This window comes from Panulirus ornatus, chromosome 55 (genome assembly GCF_036320965.1).
Source record: "Panulirus ornatus isolate Po-2019 chromosome 55, ASM3632096v1, whole genome shotgun sequence".
Lineage (NCBI taxonomy): Eukaryota > Metazoa > Arthropoda > Malacostraca > Decapoda > Palinuridae > Panulirus > Panulirus ornatus.
Genome location: NC_092278.1, coordinates 38,658,086 through 38,671,669, shown reverse-complemented (window position 1 = coordinate 38,671,669; position 13,584 = coordinate 38,658,086). Strand labels below are relative to the sequence as shown.

General features: G+C 42.3%; 1 protein-coding gene across 2 annotated transcripts in view; it reads right to left on the bottom strand.

Annotated features, from left to right (window-relative positions):
* Evi5 (ecotropic viral integration site 5) overlaps nt 1-13,584 on the bottom strand; it is a 275,848-nt gene that overhangs the window by 73,876 nt on the left and 188,388 nt on the right. For both annotated transcript variants that reach the window (XM_071693513.1, XM_071693512.1), the window contains one exon: nt 12,339-12,497. In XM_071693513.1, the coding sequence (XP_071549614.1) occupies nt 12,339-12,497 (159 nt within the window). The remainder of the gene's footprint in view (nt 1-12,338; nt 12,498-13,584) is intronic.

Genomic DNA, 13,584 nt, shown 5'->3' with positions numbered 1-13,584 from the left:
GTAAGTAGGAGAGATAGCCAAAGAGCATTAATGGATTACGTGTTAATTGATAGGCGCGTGAGAGAGAGACTTTTGGATATCAAGGTGCTGAGAGGGGTAACTGGAGGGATGTCTGATCATTATCATGTGGAGGTGAAGTTGAAGATTTGTAGAGGTTCTCAGAAAAGAAGAGAGAATGTTGGGGTGAAGAGACTGGTGAGAGTAAGTGAGCTTGGAAAGGAAACTTGTGTGAGGAAGTACCAGGAGAGATTGAGTGCAGAATGGAAACAGATGAGAGCAAATGACGTAAGGGGAAAGGGGGAGGAATGGGATGTATTTAGAGAAGCAGTGATGGCTTGTGCAAAAGATGCTTGTGGCATGAGAAAGGTGGGAGGTGGACATATTAGAAAGGGTAGCGAGTGGTGGGATGAATAAGTAAGAGTGTTAGTGAAAGAGAAGAGAGAGGCGTTTGGAGGATTTTTGCAGGGAAGTAGTGTGAATGACAGAGAGATGTATAAAAGAAAGAGGCAAGAGGTCAAGAGAAAGGTGCAAGAGGTGAAAAAGAGGGCAAATGAGAGATGAGAGTTGGGGTGAGAGAGCATCATTAAATTTTAGGGAGAATAAAAAGATGTTTTGGAAGGAGGTAAATAAAGTGCGTAAGACAAGAGAACAAATGGGAACATCGGTGAAGGGGGCTAATGGGAGGAAATAACATGTAGAGGTGAAGTGAGGAGATGGAGTAAGTATTTTGAAGGTTTGTTGAATGTGTCTGATGATAGAGTGGCAGATATAGGGTATTTTGGTCGAGGTGGTGTGTGAAGAGAGAGGGTCCGGGAAAATGGTTTGGTAAACAGACAAGAGGCAGTGAAAGCTTTGCAGATGAAAGTTGGCAAGGTGGCGGGTTTGGATGGTACTGCAGTGGAATTCATTAAAAAAGAGGGTGACTGCATTGTTGACTGGCTGGTAAGGATATTCAACGTATGTATGGTTCATGGTGAAGTGCCTGAGGATTGGCGGAATGCATGCATAGTGCCATTGTATAAAGGCAAAGGGGATAAAGGTGTGTTCAAATTAAAGAGGTATATGTTTGTTGAGTAAAGTGTTTTAGATATCTGGGAGTGGATCTGGCAGCGGATGGAATCATGGAAGCGGAAGTGAATCATAGGGTGGGGGAGGGGGCGAAAATCCCAGGAGCCTTGAAGAATGTGTGGAAGTCGAGAACATTATCTCGGAAAGCAAAAATGGATATGTTTGAAGGAATAGTGGTTCCAACAATGTTATATGGTTGCGAGGCGTGGGCTATGGATAGAGTTGTGCGCAGGAGGGTGGATGTGCTAGAAATGAGATGTTTGAGGACAATGTGTGGTGTGAGGTGCTTTGATCGAGTAAGTAATGTAAGGGTAAGAGAGATGTGTGGAAATAAAAAGAGCGTGGTTGAGAGAGCAGAAGAGGGTGTTTTGAAATGGTTTGGGCACATGGAGAGAATGAGTGAGGAAAGATTGACCAAGAGGATATATGTGTTGGAGGTGGAGGGAACGAGGAGAAGTGGGAGACCAAATTGGAGATGGAAAGATGGAGTGAAAAAGATTTTGAGTGATCGGGGCCTGAACATGCAGGAGGGTGAAAGGCGGGCAAGGAATAGAGTGAATTGGATCGATGTGGTATACCGGGGTTGACGTGCTGTCAGTGGATTGAATCAGGGCATGTGAAGCATCTGGGGTAAACCATGGAAAGTTGTGTGGGGCCTGGATGTGGAAAGGGAGCTGTGGTTTCGGGCATTATTGCATGACAGCTAGAGACTGAGTGTGAACGAATGGGGCCTTTGTTGTCTTTTCCTAGCGCTACCTCGCACACATCAGGGGGAAGGGGGATGGTATTCCATGTGTGGTGAGGTGGCAATGGGAATGAATAAAGGCAGACAGTGTGAATTGTGTGCATGGGTATATATGTGTGTGTCTGTTTGTGTATATATATGTGTACATTGAGATGTATAGGTATGTATATTTGCCTGTGTGGACGTGTATGTATATACATGTGTTTGGGGGTGGGTTGGGCCATTTCTTTCGTCTGTTTCCTTGCACTACCTAGCAAACGCAGGAGACAGCGACAAAGCAAAATAAAATAAATATAAATATAAATAAGTTTGTTGAGTATTCCTGGAAAGTTATATGGGAGGGCATTGCCTGAGAGGTAAGGCATGTACAGAGCATCGGACTGGGGAAGAGCAGTGTGGTTTCAGAAGTGGTAGAGGATGTGTGGATCAGGTGTTTGCATTGAAGAATGTATGTGAGAAATACTTAGAAAAGCAAATGGATTTGTATGTAGCATTTATGGATCTGGAGAAGGCATATGATAGAGTTGATAGAGATGCTCTGTGGAAGGTATTAAGAATATATGGTGTGGGAGGCAAGTTGTTAGAAGCAGTGAAAAGTTTTTATTGAGGAAGTAAGGCATGTGTACGTGTAGGAAGAGAGGAAAGTGATTGGTTCTCAGTGAATGTAGGTTTGCGGCATGGGTGTGTGATGTCTCCATGGTTGTTTAATTTGTCTATGGATGGGGTTGTTAGGGAGGTAAATGCAAGAGTTTTGGAAAGAGGGGCAAGTATGAAGTCTGTTGGGGATGAGAGAGCTTGGGAAGTGAGTCAGTTGTTGTTCGCTGATGACACAGCGCTGGTGGCTGATTCATGTGAGAAACTGCAGAAGCTGGTGACTGAGTTTGGTAAAGTGTGTGGAAGAAGAAAGTTAAGAGTAAATGTGAATAAGAGCAAGGTTATTAGGTACAGTAGGGTTGAGGGTCAAGTCAATTGGGAGGTGAGTTTGAATGGAGAAAAACTGGAGGAAGTGAAGTGTTTTAGATATCTGGGAGTGGATCTGGCAGCGGATGGAACCATGGAAGCGGAAGTGGATCATAGGGTGGGGAGGGGGCGAAAATTCTGGGGGCCTTGAAGAATGTGTGGAAGTCGAGAACATTATCTCGGAAAGCAAAAATGGGTATGTTTGAAGGAATAGTGGTTCCAACAATGTTGTATGGTTGCGAGGCGTGGGCTATGGATAGACTTGTGCGCAGGAGGATGGATGTGCTGGAAATGAGATGTTTGAGGACAATGTGTGGTGTGAGGTGGTTTGATCGAGTGAGTAACGTAAGGGTAAGAGAGATGTGTGGAAATAAAAAGAGCGTGGTTGAGAGAGCAGAAGAGGGTGTTTTGAAGTGGTTTGGGCACATGGAGAGGATGAGTGAGGAAAGATTGATCAAGAGGATATATGTGTCGGAGGTGGAGGGAACAAGGAGAAGAGGGAGACCAAATTGGAGGTGGAAAGATGGAGTGAAAAAGATTTTGTGTGATCGGGGCCTGAACATGCAGGAGGGTGAAAGGAGGGCAAGGAATAGAGTGAATTGGAGCGATGTGGTATACCGGGGCTGACGTGCTGTCAGTGGATTGAATCAAGGCATGTGAAGCGTCTGGGGTAAACCATGGAAAGCTGTGTAGGTATGTATATTTGCGTGTGTGGACGTATGTATATACATGTGTATGGGGGGGGGTTGGGCCATTTCTTTCGTCTGTTTCCTTGCGCTACCTCGCAAACGCGGGAGACAGCGACAAAGTATAAAAAAAAAAAAAATATATATATATATATATATATATATATATATATATATATATATATATATATATATATATATATATATATTTTTTTTGCTTTGTCGCTGTCTCCCGCGTTTGCGAGGTAGCGCAAGGAAACAGACGAAAGAAATGGCCCAACCCACACCCATACACATGTATATACATACGTCCACACACGCAAATATACATACCTACACAGCTTTCCATGGTTAACCCCAGACGCTTCACATGCCTTGATTCAATCCACTGCCAGCACGTCAACCCCGGTATACCACATCGCTCCAAATCACTCTATTCCTTGCCCTCCTTTCACCCTCCTGCATGTTCAGGCCCCGATCACACAAAATCTTTTTCACTCCATCTTTCCACCTCCAATTTGGTCTCCCTCTTCTCCTCGTTCCCTCCACCTCCGACACATATATCCTCTTGGTCAATCTTTCCTCACTCATTCTCTCCATGTGCCAGAACCATTTCAAAACACCCTCTTCTGCTCTCTCAACCACGCTCTTTTTATTTCCACACATCTCTCTTACCCTTACGTTACTTACTCGATCAAACCCCCTCACACCACATATTGTCCTCAAACATCTCATTTCCAGCACATCCATCCTCCTGCACACAACTCTATCCATAGCCCACGCCTCGCAACCATACAACATTGTTGGAACCACTATTCCTTCAAACATACCCATTTTTGCTTTCCGAGATAATGTTCTCGACTTCCACACATTCTTCAAGGCTCCCAGAATTTTCGCCCCCTCCCCCACCCTATGATCCACTTCCGCTTCCATGGTTCCATCCGCTGACAGATCCACTCCCAGATATCTAAAACACTTCACTTCCTCCAGTTTTTCTCCATTCAAACTCACCTCCCAATTGACTTGACCCTCAACCCTACTGTACCTAATAACCTTGCTCTTATTCACATTTACTCTTAACTTTCTTCTTTCATACACTTTACCAAACTCAGTCACCAGCTTCTGCAGTTTCTCACATGAATCAGCCACCAGCGCTGTATCATCAGCGAACAACAACTGACTCACTTCCCAAGCTCTCTCATACCCAACAGACTTCATACTTGCCCCTCTCTCCAAAACTCTTGCATTCACCTCCCTAACAACCCCATCCATAAACAAATTAAACAACCATGGAGACATCACACACCCCTGCCGCAAACCTACATTCACTGAGAACCAATCACTTTCCTCTCTTCCTACACGTACACATGCCTTACATCCTCAATAAAAACTTTTCACTGCTTCTAACAACTTGCCTCCCACACCATATATTCTTAATACCTTCCACAGAGCATCTCTATCAACTCTATCATATGCCTTCTCCAGATCCATAAATGCTACATACAAATCCATTTGCTTTTCTAAGTATTTCTCACATACATTCTTCAAAGCAAACACCTGATCCACACATCCTCTACCACTTCTGAAACCACACTGCTCTTCCCCAATCTGATGCTCTGTACATGCCTTCACCCTCTCAATCAATATCCTCCCATATCATTTACCAGGAATACTCAACAAACTTATACCTCTGTAATTTGAGCACTCACTCTTATCCCCTTTGCCTTTGTACAATGGCACTATGCACGCATTCCGCCAATCCTCAGGCACCTCACCATGAGTCATACATACATTAAATAACCTTACCAACCAGTCAACAATACATATATTATATATATATATATATAATAAAATATATATATATATATATATATATATATATATATATATATATATATATATATATATATATATATATATATATCTTTTTCTTTTAAACTATTCGCCATTTCCCGCGTTAGCGAGGTAGCGTTAGGAACAGAGGACTGGGCCTTTTTTGGAATATCCTCACCTGCCCCCCTCTGTTCCTTCTTTTGGAAAATTTAAAAAAAAGAGAGGGGAGGATTTCCAGCCCCCCGCTCCCTCCCCTTTTAGTCGCCTTCTACGACATGCAGGGAATACGTGGGAAGTATTCTTAATCCCCTATCCCCAGGGATAATATATATATATATATATATATATATATATATATATATATATATATATATATATATATATATAGATATTTTATCCCTGGGGATAGGGGAGAAAGAATACTTCCCACGTATTCCCTGCGTGTCGTAGAAGGCGACTAAAAGGGAAGGGAGCGGAGGGCTGGAAATCCTCCCCTCTCGTTTTTTTTTAATTTTCCAAAAGAAGGAACAGAGAAGGGGCCCAGGTGAGGATATTCCCTCAAAGGCCCAGTCCTCTGTTCTTAACGCTACCTCACTATCGCGGGAAATGGCAAACAGTATGAAAGAAAGAAATATATATATATATAAACACCCATATACATACATACACATATACATAACTTTCTACAAACAGAAGGAGTCATGCAGGGAGTGCTCATCCTCCTCGAAGGCTCAGACTGGGGTGTCTAAATGTGTGTGGATGTAACCAAAATGAAAAAAAAGGAGAGATAGGTAGTATGTTTGAGGGAAGGAATCTGAATGTTTTGGTTCTGAGTGAAACGAAGCTCAAAGGTAAAGGTGAAGAGTGGTTTGGGAATGTCTTGGGTGTAAAGTCAGGGGTTGGTGAGAAGACAAGAGCAAAGGAGAGAGTAGCACTACTCCTGAAGCAGGTGTTGTGGGAGCATGTGATAGAGTGTAAGAAAGTAAACTCTAGACTGATATGGGTAAAACTAAAAGTGGATGGAGAGAGATGGGTAATTATTGGTGCCTATGCACCAGGTCATGAGAAGAAAGATCATGAGAGGCAAGTGGTTTGGGAGCAGCTCAGTGAGTGTGTTAGCAGCTTTGATGCACGAGACCGAGTTATAGAGATGGTTGATTTAAATGCAAGGTGAGTAATGTGGCAATTGGGGTTATAATTGGTGTACATGGGGTGTTCAGTGTTGTACATGGAAATGGTGAAGAGCTTGTTTGTAGATTTGTGTGCTGAAAAAGGACTGGTGATTGGGAATACCTGGTTTAAGAAGAGAGATATACATATCTATACGTATGTAAGTAGGAGAGATAGCCAAAGAGCATTAATGGATTACGTGTTAATTGATAGGCGCGTGAAAGAGAGACTTTTGGATATCAAGGTGCTGAGAGGGGTAACTGGAGGGATGTCTGATCATTATCATGTGGAGGTGAAGTTGAAGATTTGTAGAGGTTCTCAGAAAAGAAGAGAGAATGTTGGGGTGAAGAGACTGGTGAGAGTAAGTGAGCTTGGAAAGGAAACTTGTGTGAGGAAGTACCAGGAGAGATTGAGTGCAGAATGGAAACAGATGAGAGCAAATGACGTAAGGGGAAAGGGGGAGGAATGGGATGTATTTAGAGAAGCAGTGATGGCTTGTGCAAAAGATGCTTGTGGCATGAGAAAGGTGGGAGGTGGACATATTAGAAAGGGTAGCGAGTGGTGGGATGAATAAGTAAGAGTGTTAGTGAAAGAGAAGAGAGAGGCGTTTGGAGGATTTTTGCAGGGAAGTAGTGTGAATGACAGAGAGATGTATAAAAGAAAGAGGCAAGAGGTCAAGAGAAAGGTGCAAGAGGTGAAAAAGAGGGCAAATGAGAGATGAGAGTTGGGGTGAGAGAGCATCATTAAATTTTAGGGAGAATAAAAAGATGTTTTGGAAGGAGGTAAATAAAGTGCGTAAGACAAGAGAACAAATGGGAACATCGGTGAAGGGGGCTAATGGGAGGAAATAACATGTAGTGGTGAAGTGAGGAGATGGAGTAAGTATTTTGAAGGTTTGTTGAATGTGTCTGATGATAGAGTGGCAGATATAGGGTATTTTGGTCGAGGTGGTGTGTGAAGAGAGAGGGTCCGGGAAAATGGTTTGGTAAACAGACAAGAGGCAGTGAAAGCTTTGCAGATGAAAGTTGGCAAGGTGGTGGGTTTGGATGGTACTGCAGTGGAATTCATTAAAAAAGAGGGTGACTGCATTGTTGACTGGCTGGTAAGGATATTCAACGTATGTATGGTTCATGGTGAAGTGCCTGAGGATTGGCGGAATACATGCATAGTGCCATTGTATAAAGGCAAAGGGGATAAAGGTGTGTTCAAATTAAAGAGGTATATGTTTGTTGAGTAAAGTGTTTTAGATATCTGGGAGTGGATCTGGCAGCGGATGGAACCATGGAAGCGGAAGTGAATCATAGGGTGGGGGAGGGGGCGAAAATCCCAGGAGCCTTGAAGAATGTGTGGAAGTCGAGAACATTATCTCGGAAAGCAAAAATGGATATGTTTGAAGGAATAGTGGTTCCAACAATGTTATATGGTTGCGAGGCGTGGGCTATGGATAGAGTTGTGCGCAGGAGGGTGGATGTGCTAGAAATGAGATGTTTGAGGACAATGTGTGGTGTGAGGTGCTTTGATCGAGTAAGTAATGTAAGGGTAAGAGAGATGTGTGGAAATAAAAAGAGCGTGGTTGAGAGAGCAGAAGAGGGTGTTTTGAAATGGTTTGGGCACATGGAGAGAATGAGTGAGGAAAGATTGACCAAGAGGATATATGTGTCGGAGGTGGAGGGAACGAGGAGAAGTGGGAGACCAAATTGGAGATGGAAAGATGGAGTGAAAAAGATTTTGAGTGATCGGGGCCTGAACATGCAGGAGGGTGAAAGGCGGGCAAGGAATAGAGTGAATTGGATCGATGTGGTATACCGGGGTTGACGTGCTGTCAGTGGATTGAATCAGGGCATGTGAAGCATCTGGGGTAAACCATGGAAAGTTGTGTGGGGCCTGGATGTGGAAAGGGAGCTGTGGTTTCGGGCATTATTGCATGACAGCTAGAGACTGAGTGTGAACGAATGGGGCCTTTGTTGTCTTTTCCTAGCGCTACCTCGCACACATCAGGGGGAAGGGGGATGGTATTCCATGTGTGGTGAGGTGGCAATGGGAATGAATAAAGGCAGACAGTGTGAATTGTGTGCATGGGTATATATGTGTGTGTCTGTTTGTGTATATATATGTGTACATTGAGATGTATAGGTATGTATATTTGCCTGTGTGGACGTGTATGTATATACATGTGTATGGGGGTGGGTTGGGCCATTTCTTTCGTCTGTTTCCTTGCGCTACCTAGCAAATGCAGGAGACAGCGACAAAGCAAAATAAAATAAATATAAATATAAATAAGTTTGTTGAGTATTCCTGGAAAGTTATATGGGAGGGCATTGCCTGAGAGGGTAAGGTCATGTACAGAGCATCGGACTGGGGAAAAGCAGTGAGGTTTCAGGAGTGGTAGAGGGTGTGTGGATCAGGTGTCTGCTTTAAAGAATGTACGTGAGAAATATTTAGAAAAACAAATGGATTTGTATGTAGCATTTATGGATCTGGAGAAAGCATATGATAGAGTTGATAGAGATGCTCTGTGGTGTGGGAGGTAAGCTGCTAGCAGGAGTGAAAAGTTTTTATTAAGGATGTAAGGCATATGTACGAGTAAGAAGAGAGGAAAGTGATTGGTTCCTAGTGTATGTCGGTTTGTGGCAGGGGTTCGTGATGTCTCCATGGTTGTTTAATTTGTTTATGGATGGGGTTGTTAGGGAGGTGAATGCAAGAGTTTTGGAGAGAGGGGCAAGTATGCAGTCTGTTGTTGATGAGAGGGCTTGGGAAGTGAGTCACTTGTTGTTCACTGATGATACAGCACTGGTGGCAGATCTGGGTGAGAAACTGCTAAAGTTCGTGACTGAGTTTTGGTAAAGTGTGTGAAAGAAGAAAGTTGAGAGTAAATGTGAATAAGAGCAAGGTTATTAGGTTCAGCAGGGTTGAGGGACAAGTTAATTGGGAGGTAAGTTTGAATGGAGAAAAACTGGAGGAAGTGAAGTGTTTTAGATATCTGAGAGTGGATTTAGCAGCAGATGGAACCATGACAGCAAAAGTGAGTCACAAAATGGGGATGGGACAAAGGTTCTGGGAGCATGGAAGAATGTGTGGAAGGCAAGAAAGTCATCTCGGAGAGCAAAAATGGGTATGTTTGAAGGAATAGTGGTTCCAAAAATGTTACATGGTTGCAAGGCATGGACTATAGATAGGGTTGTGTGGAGGAGGGTGGATGTGTTGGAAATGAAGTGTTTGAGGACAATATGTGGTGTGAGGTGGTTTGATTGAGTAAGTAATGAAAGGGTAAGAGAAATATGTGGTAATAAAAAGAGTGTGGTGGAGAGAGCAGAAGACAGTGTATTGAAATGGTTTGGTCACATGGAGCGAATGAGTGAGGAAAGATTGACAAAGAGGATATATGTGTCAGAGGTGGAGGGAACAAGAAGAAGGGAACAATTGGAGGTGGAAGGATGGAGTGAAAAAGATTTTGAGCAATCAGGGTCTGAACATACAAGAGGGTGAAAGGCGTGCAAGGAATATAGCGAATTGGAACGATGTGGTATACCGCGGTCGACGTGCTGTCAATAGATTGAACCAGGGCATGTGAAGAGTCTGGGGTAAACCATGGAAAATTTTGTGGAGCCTGGATGTGGAAAGAGAGCTATGGTTTTGGTGCATTACACATGACAGCTAGAGACTTAGTGTGAATGAATGTGGCCTTTGTTGTCTTTTCCTAGCACTACCTTGCAGGCGTGTGGGGGGAGGGGGTTGCCATTTCACATGTGATGGGGTGGCAATGGGAATGGATGCAGGCAGCAAGTGTGGATGTGTACGTGTATATATGTATATGTCTATGTATGTATATGTATGTATACGTTGAAATGTATAGGTATGTATATGCGTGTGTATGGGCATTTATGTATATACATTGTATGTGGGTGGGTTGGGCCGTTTTTTTGTCTGTTTCCTTACGCTACCTCGCTAACGCAGGACACACCGACTAAGTGTAATAATAATAATAACAAAATGTACACATATCCATACATATACATATACATACACAGACATACACATATATACACATGTACATATTCATACTTGCTTGCCTTCATCCATTCCTGTCGCTACCTTGCCCCACAAGAAACAGCATCACTTCCCTGCTTCAGCAAGGAAGCACCAGGAAAACACCAGGAAAACAGACATAAAAGATCACATTCGTTCACACTCAGTCTTTAGCTGTCATGTGTAATACACTGAATCCACAGCTCCCTATCCACATCCAGGCCCCACAGACCTTTCCATGATTTACCCTAGACATTTCATGTGCCCTGGTTCAGTTCATTGACAGCACATCGACCCTGGCATGTCACATCGTTCCAATTCCCTCTATTACTTGCTTCACCCCTCACCTTCCTGTATGTTCAGGCCCTGATCTCTTAAAATCTTTCTCACTCAATCATTCCATCTCAATTTGGTCTCCTGCTTCTCCTTGTTCCCTTCACCTCTGACACATATATCCTCTTTGTCAACCTTTCCTTGCTCATTCTCTCCATGTGTCTAAACCATTTCAACACACTCTCTTCTGCTCTCTCAACCACACTCTTTCAATTTCCACCCATCTCTCTTACCCTTTCATTACTTACTCTATCAAACCACTTCACACCACACATTGCCCAAAAACATTTCATTTCCAACACATCCACCCTTGTAAGAAGATAATGGCTGGACTAAACCAGTAGTCCTCTTTTGATGAGACAGAAAGTAAAACCAGTAATCCTAACATGGAGAGTGTAAGTTGGTTCCTGGCACCACTTTTAATGCTCCTCAGTCAGAACAGTAGTACCACCATGGGTGGCTGCTGTAAACAGCAACGGCCTACTACCAAATACTGTACGCATTATTTCCTCATGAGAAACTTTTGCCATGCAAGGGGTTATCTGCTAGGGTTTCACTACCTCCCCTTTTTTCACCATAACAGTCACCATGATTCTCTCACTCTGCTTGACATTCTGTCCCAAATATACCATATCCACCCACCCTATCATCCAATGCACTTAACAATCCTGCAAAATACGTACTCCATCTCTTTTGTAACTCTTCCTTACCTGTTACCACTTCCCAACTTTCTCGTCACTGTCACTCCCACCAATTATCTTGTTCTCTTTCCATTCCTCAAGTACTTCTTACATGTTTAGCATTCTCTCAAAAATTCACCTATTTCTCACTTGCCCTTTTTTCAGCTCTTGTATCCTTCTAATTACCTTCTGTCACTTTCTGTTCTACCCTTTCCAATCACTCACAATCCTTCCCCATCAATTTTTTTCTATTTCAATAAAGATTAACTTCCTAATCCATCTGCCTAACATTTCTCATATGCCCACATTTCATCTTCCGCATGCCACACCTTTATGTGCACATGAAAGCAGTTTCTTTAAATATCTTTCTTTATCTCTCACTCATTGCTACTCTTCACTCAATTTCTTTTGGTGTCCCTGCAAGCAAAAACCTTCTCTAAGTTCATTCAACATCACCTCTTCTTTCTGGAAATGTACTTGAAATGAATGCGGGTTCACTTCATGAGTTAAGTGTGAGGAGCATAAAGTTATATAAAAGTAAAGATGAAGCAAGAAATAAACATGGCAAATCATATCTTCGTGGGATAACGTGGAATCAGAAACTGTGTGTCACACCACCAACTGCAGCCAACTGAATGTAGCAACTAAAAGGAAATATATAAAGGGCATATTCTTAATACCTATGCCTTACCTTTCAAGACTACAGGACAAAGTGAAAGTAATCATTCTGGAGACTAAAAAACATCTATAACATATCACTAACCCAAGTAACAAAATTCTGTTAAAACAATTACTTTACTGCAAAATTTATGTACAGTAAATATGCAAAATACTTACTTTTAGTTCCACTAACTCCTCCTGTTCTTTCGTTTTCATTGCAGTGTATTCCTTTTCCATTTTCTTCATCTTCTTAATGTTATAACGTAGAGAGTATGCTAGAGAAAAGTAGCCTTCAGGATCTGCTTCAAACTTTGATGGCAAATCTCGTTGAAAATACTGAAAAATACCATAATTAGTGCCATTGATGAAATCTAAAACAGAGCTAACATCTTAACAACAAATCTGAACACTTCACATATCTATATTTATCTGGAAAGCAGGTCCCTATAATTCTTAAAGCTTCATTCCTTCAATAATTGGGCTGATGATGACATACCTAAATAAAGCAACAAACACAATATTTAGGAAGACTGTAATGTGAAGTTTTAGATATCTCATAATTCTATTTCTAACGTCCCAGAGGATAAGGAAGAATGTATGTACCTCCTGTGTCATGAGAGGTATCTAAGAGGGACGTAAGTAGAAGGCTGGAAATCCCCCCCTCCCATATCATCACTTATTCACTGATGAGACGTTAGAACAAAAGAGATAGCTATAGGAAGATTTTTCTTAAAAGGTCACTCCCATGCTCTTGATACTATGTTACTGTGGCAGGAAAGACAAGCATGTATAGAACATAATTTGAAAATCTGTGCTTAACAACTGAAAACTTTCAAAATATTTTGTCTAGTATATTCAAAATTACCACTTGGTAGGATCAAAATTTCCATTTTCCATGCTTTATTCATCATACACTAGCAAAGCCTGGCAATGCATAAACTAATGATCTCCCTGCCTGAACCCATAGAAGAACAGCCCCATACTTTCCTTAGGCACGTGTGTAATTTTTCATACATTCTGCTTTTACAATGACACTACAACACAGCTCACAAAGACACCACCTTAGAAATACAAACCATAAAAATAAATCTTCACACTTCCACCTAAAACATAACACCTACATATCCCTCCACATGCCCTACAGATATACTACCCAACTGTAGAACTTCACCAGCAAGCCTAACACCTACCTCTGTGGAGACTTCATCACACAATATTTCATTTGGTTCAACTCTCACATCCTTGACCCCTGAAGTGAAATTCTCATTAACAGCAGCAACCTCTCAATATCATCAACCTATCCAATCAGCCAACTAGAATCACAACCCACCATCCCTTGCTATCAGCCTCACCAGATACATTCTGCTCTCCAGAACTATATGCAAGTACAACTAGAGCATGCTACATGAACCATCATCTGACC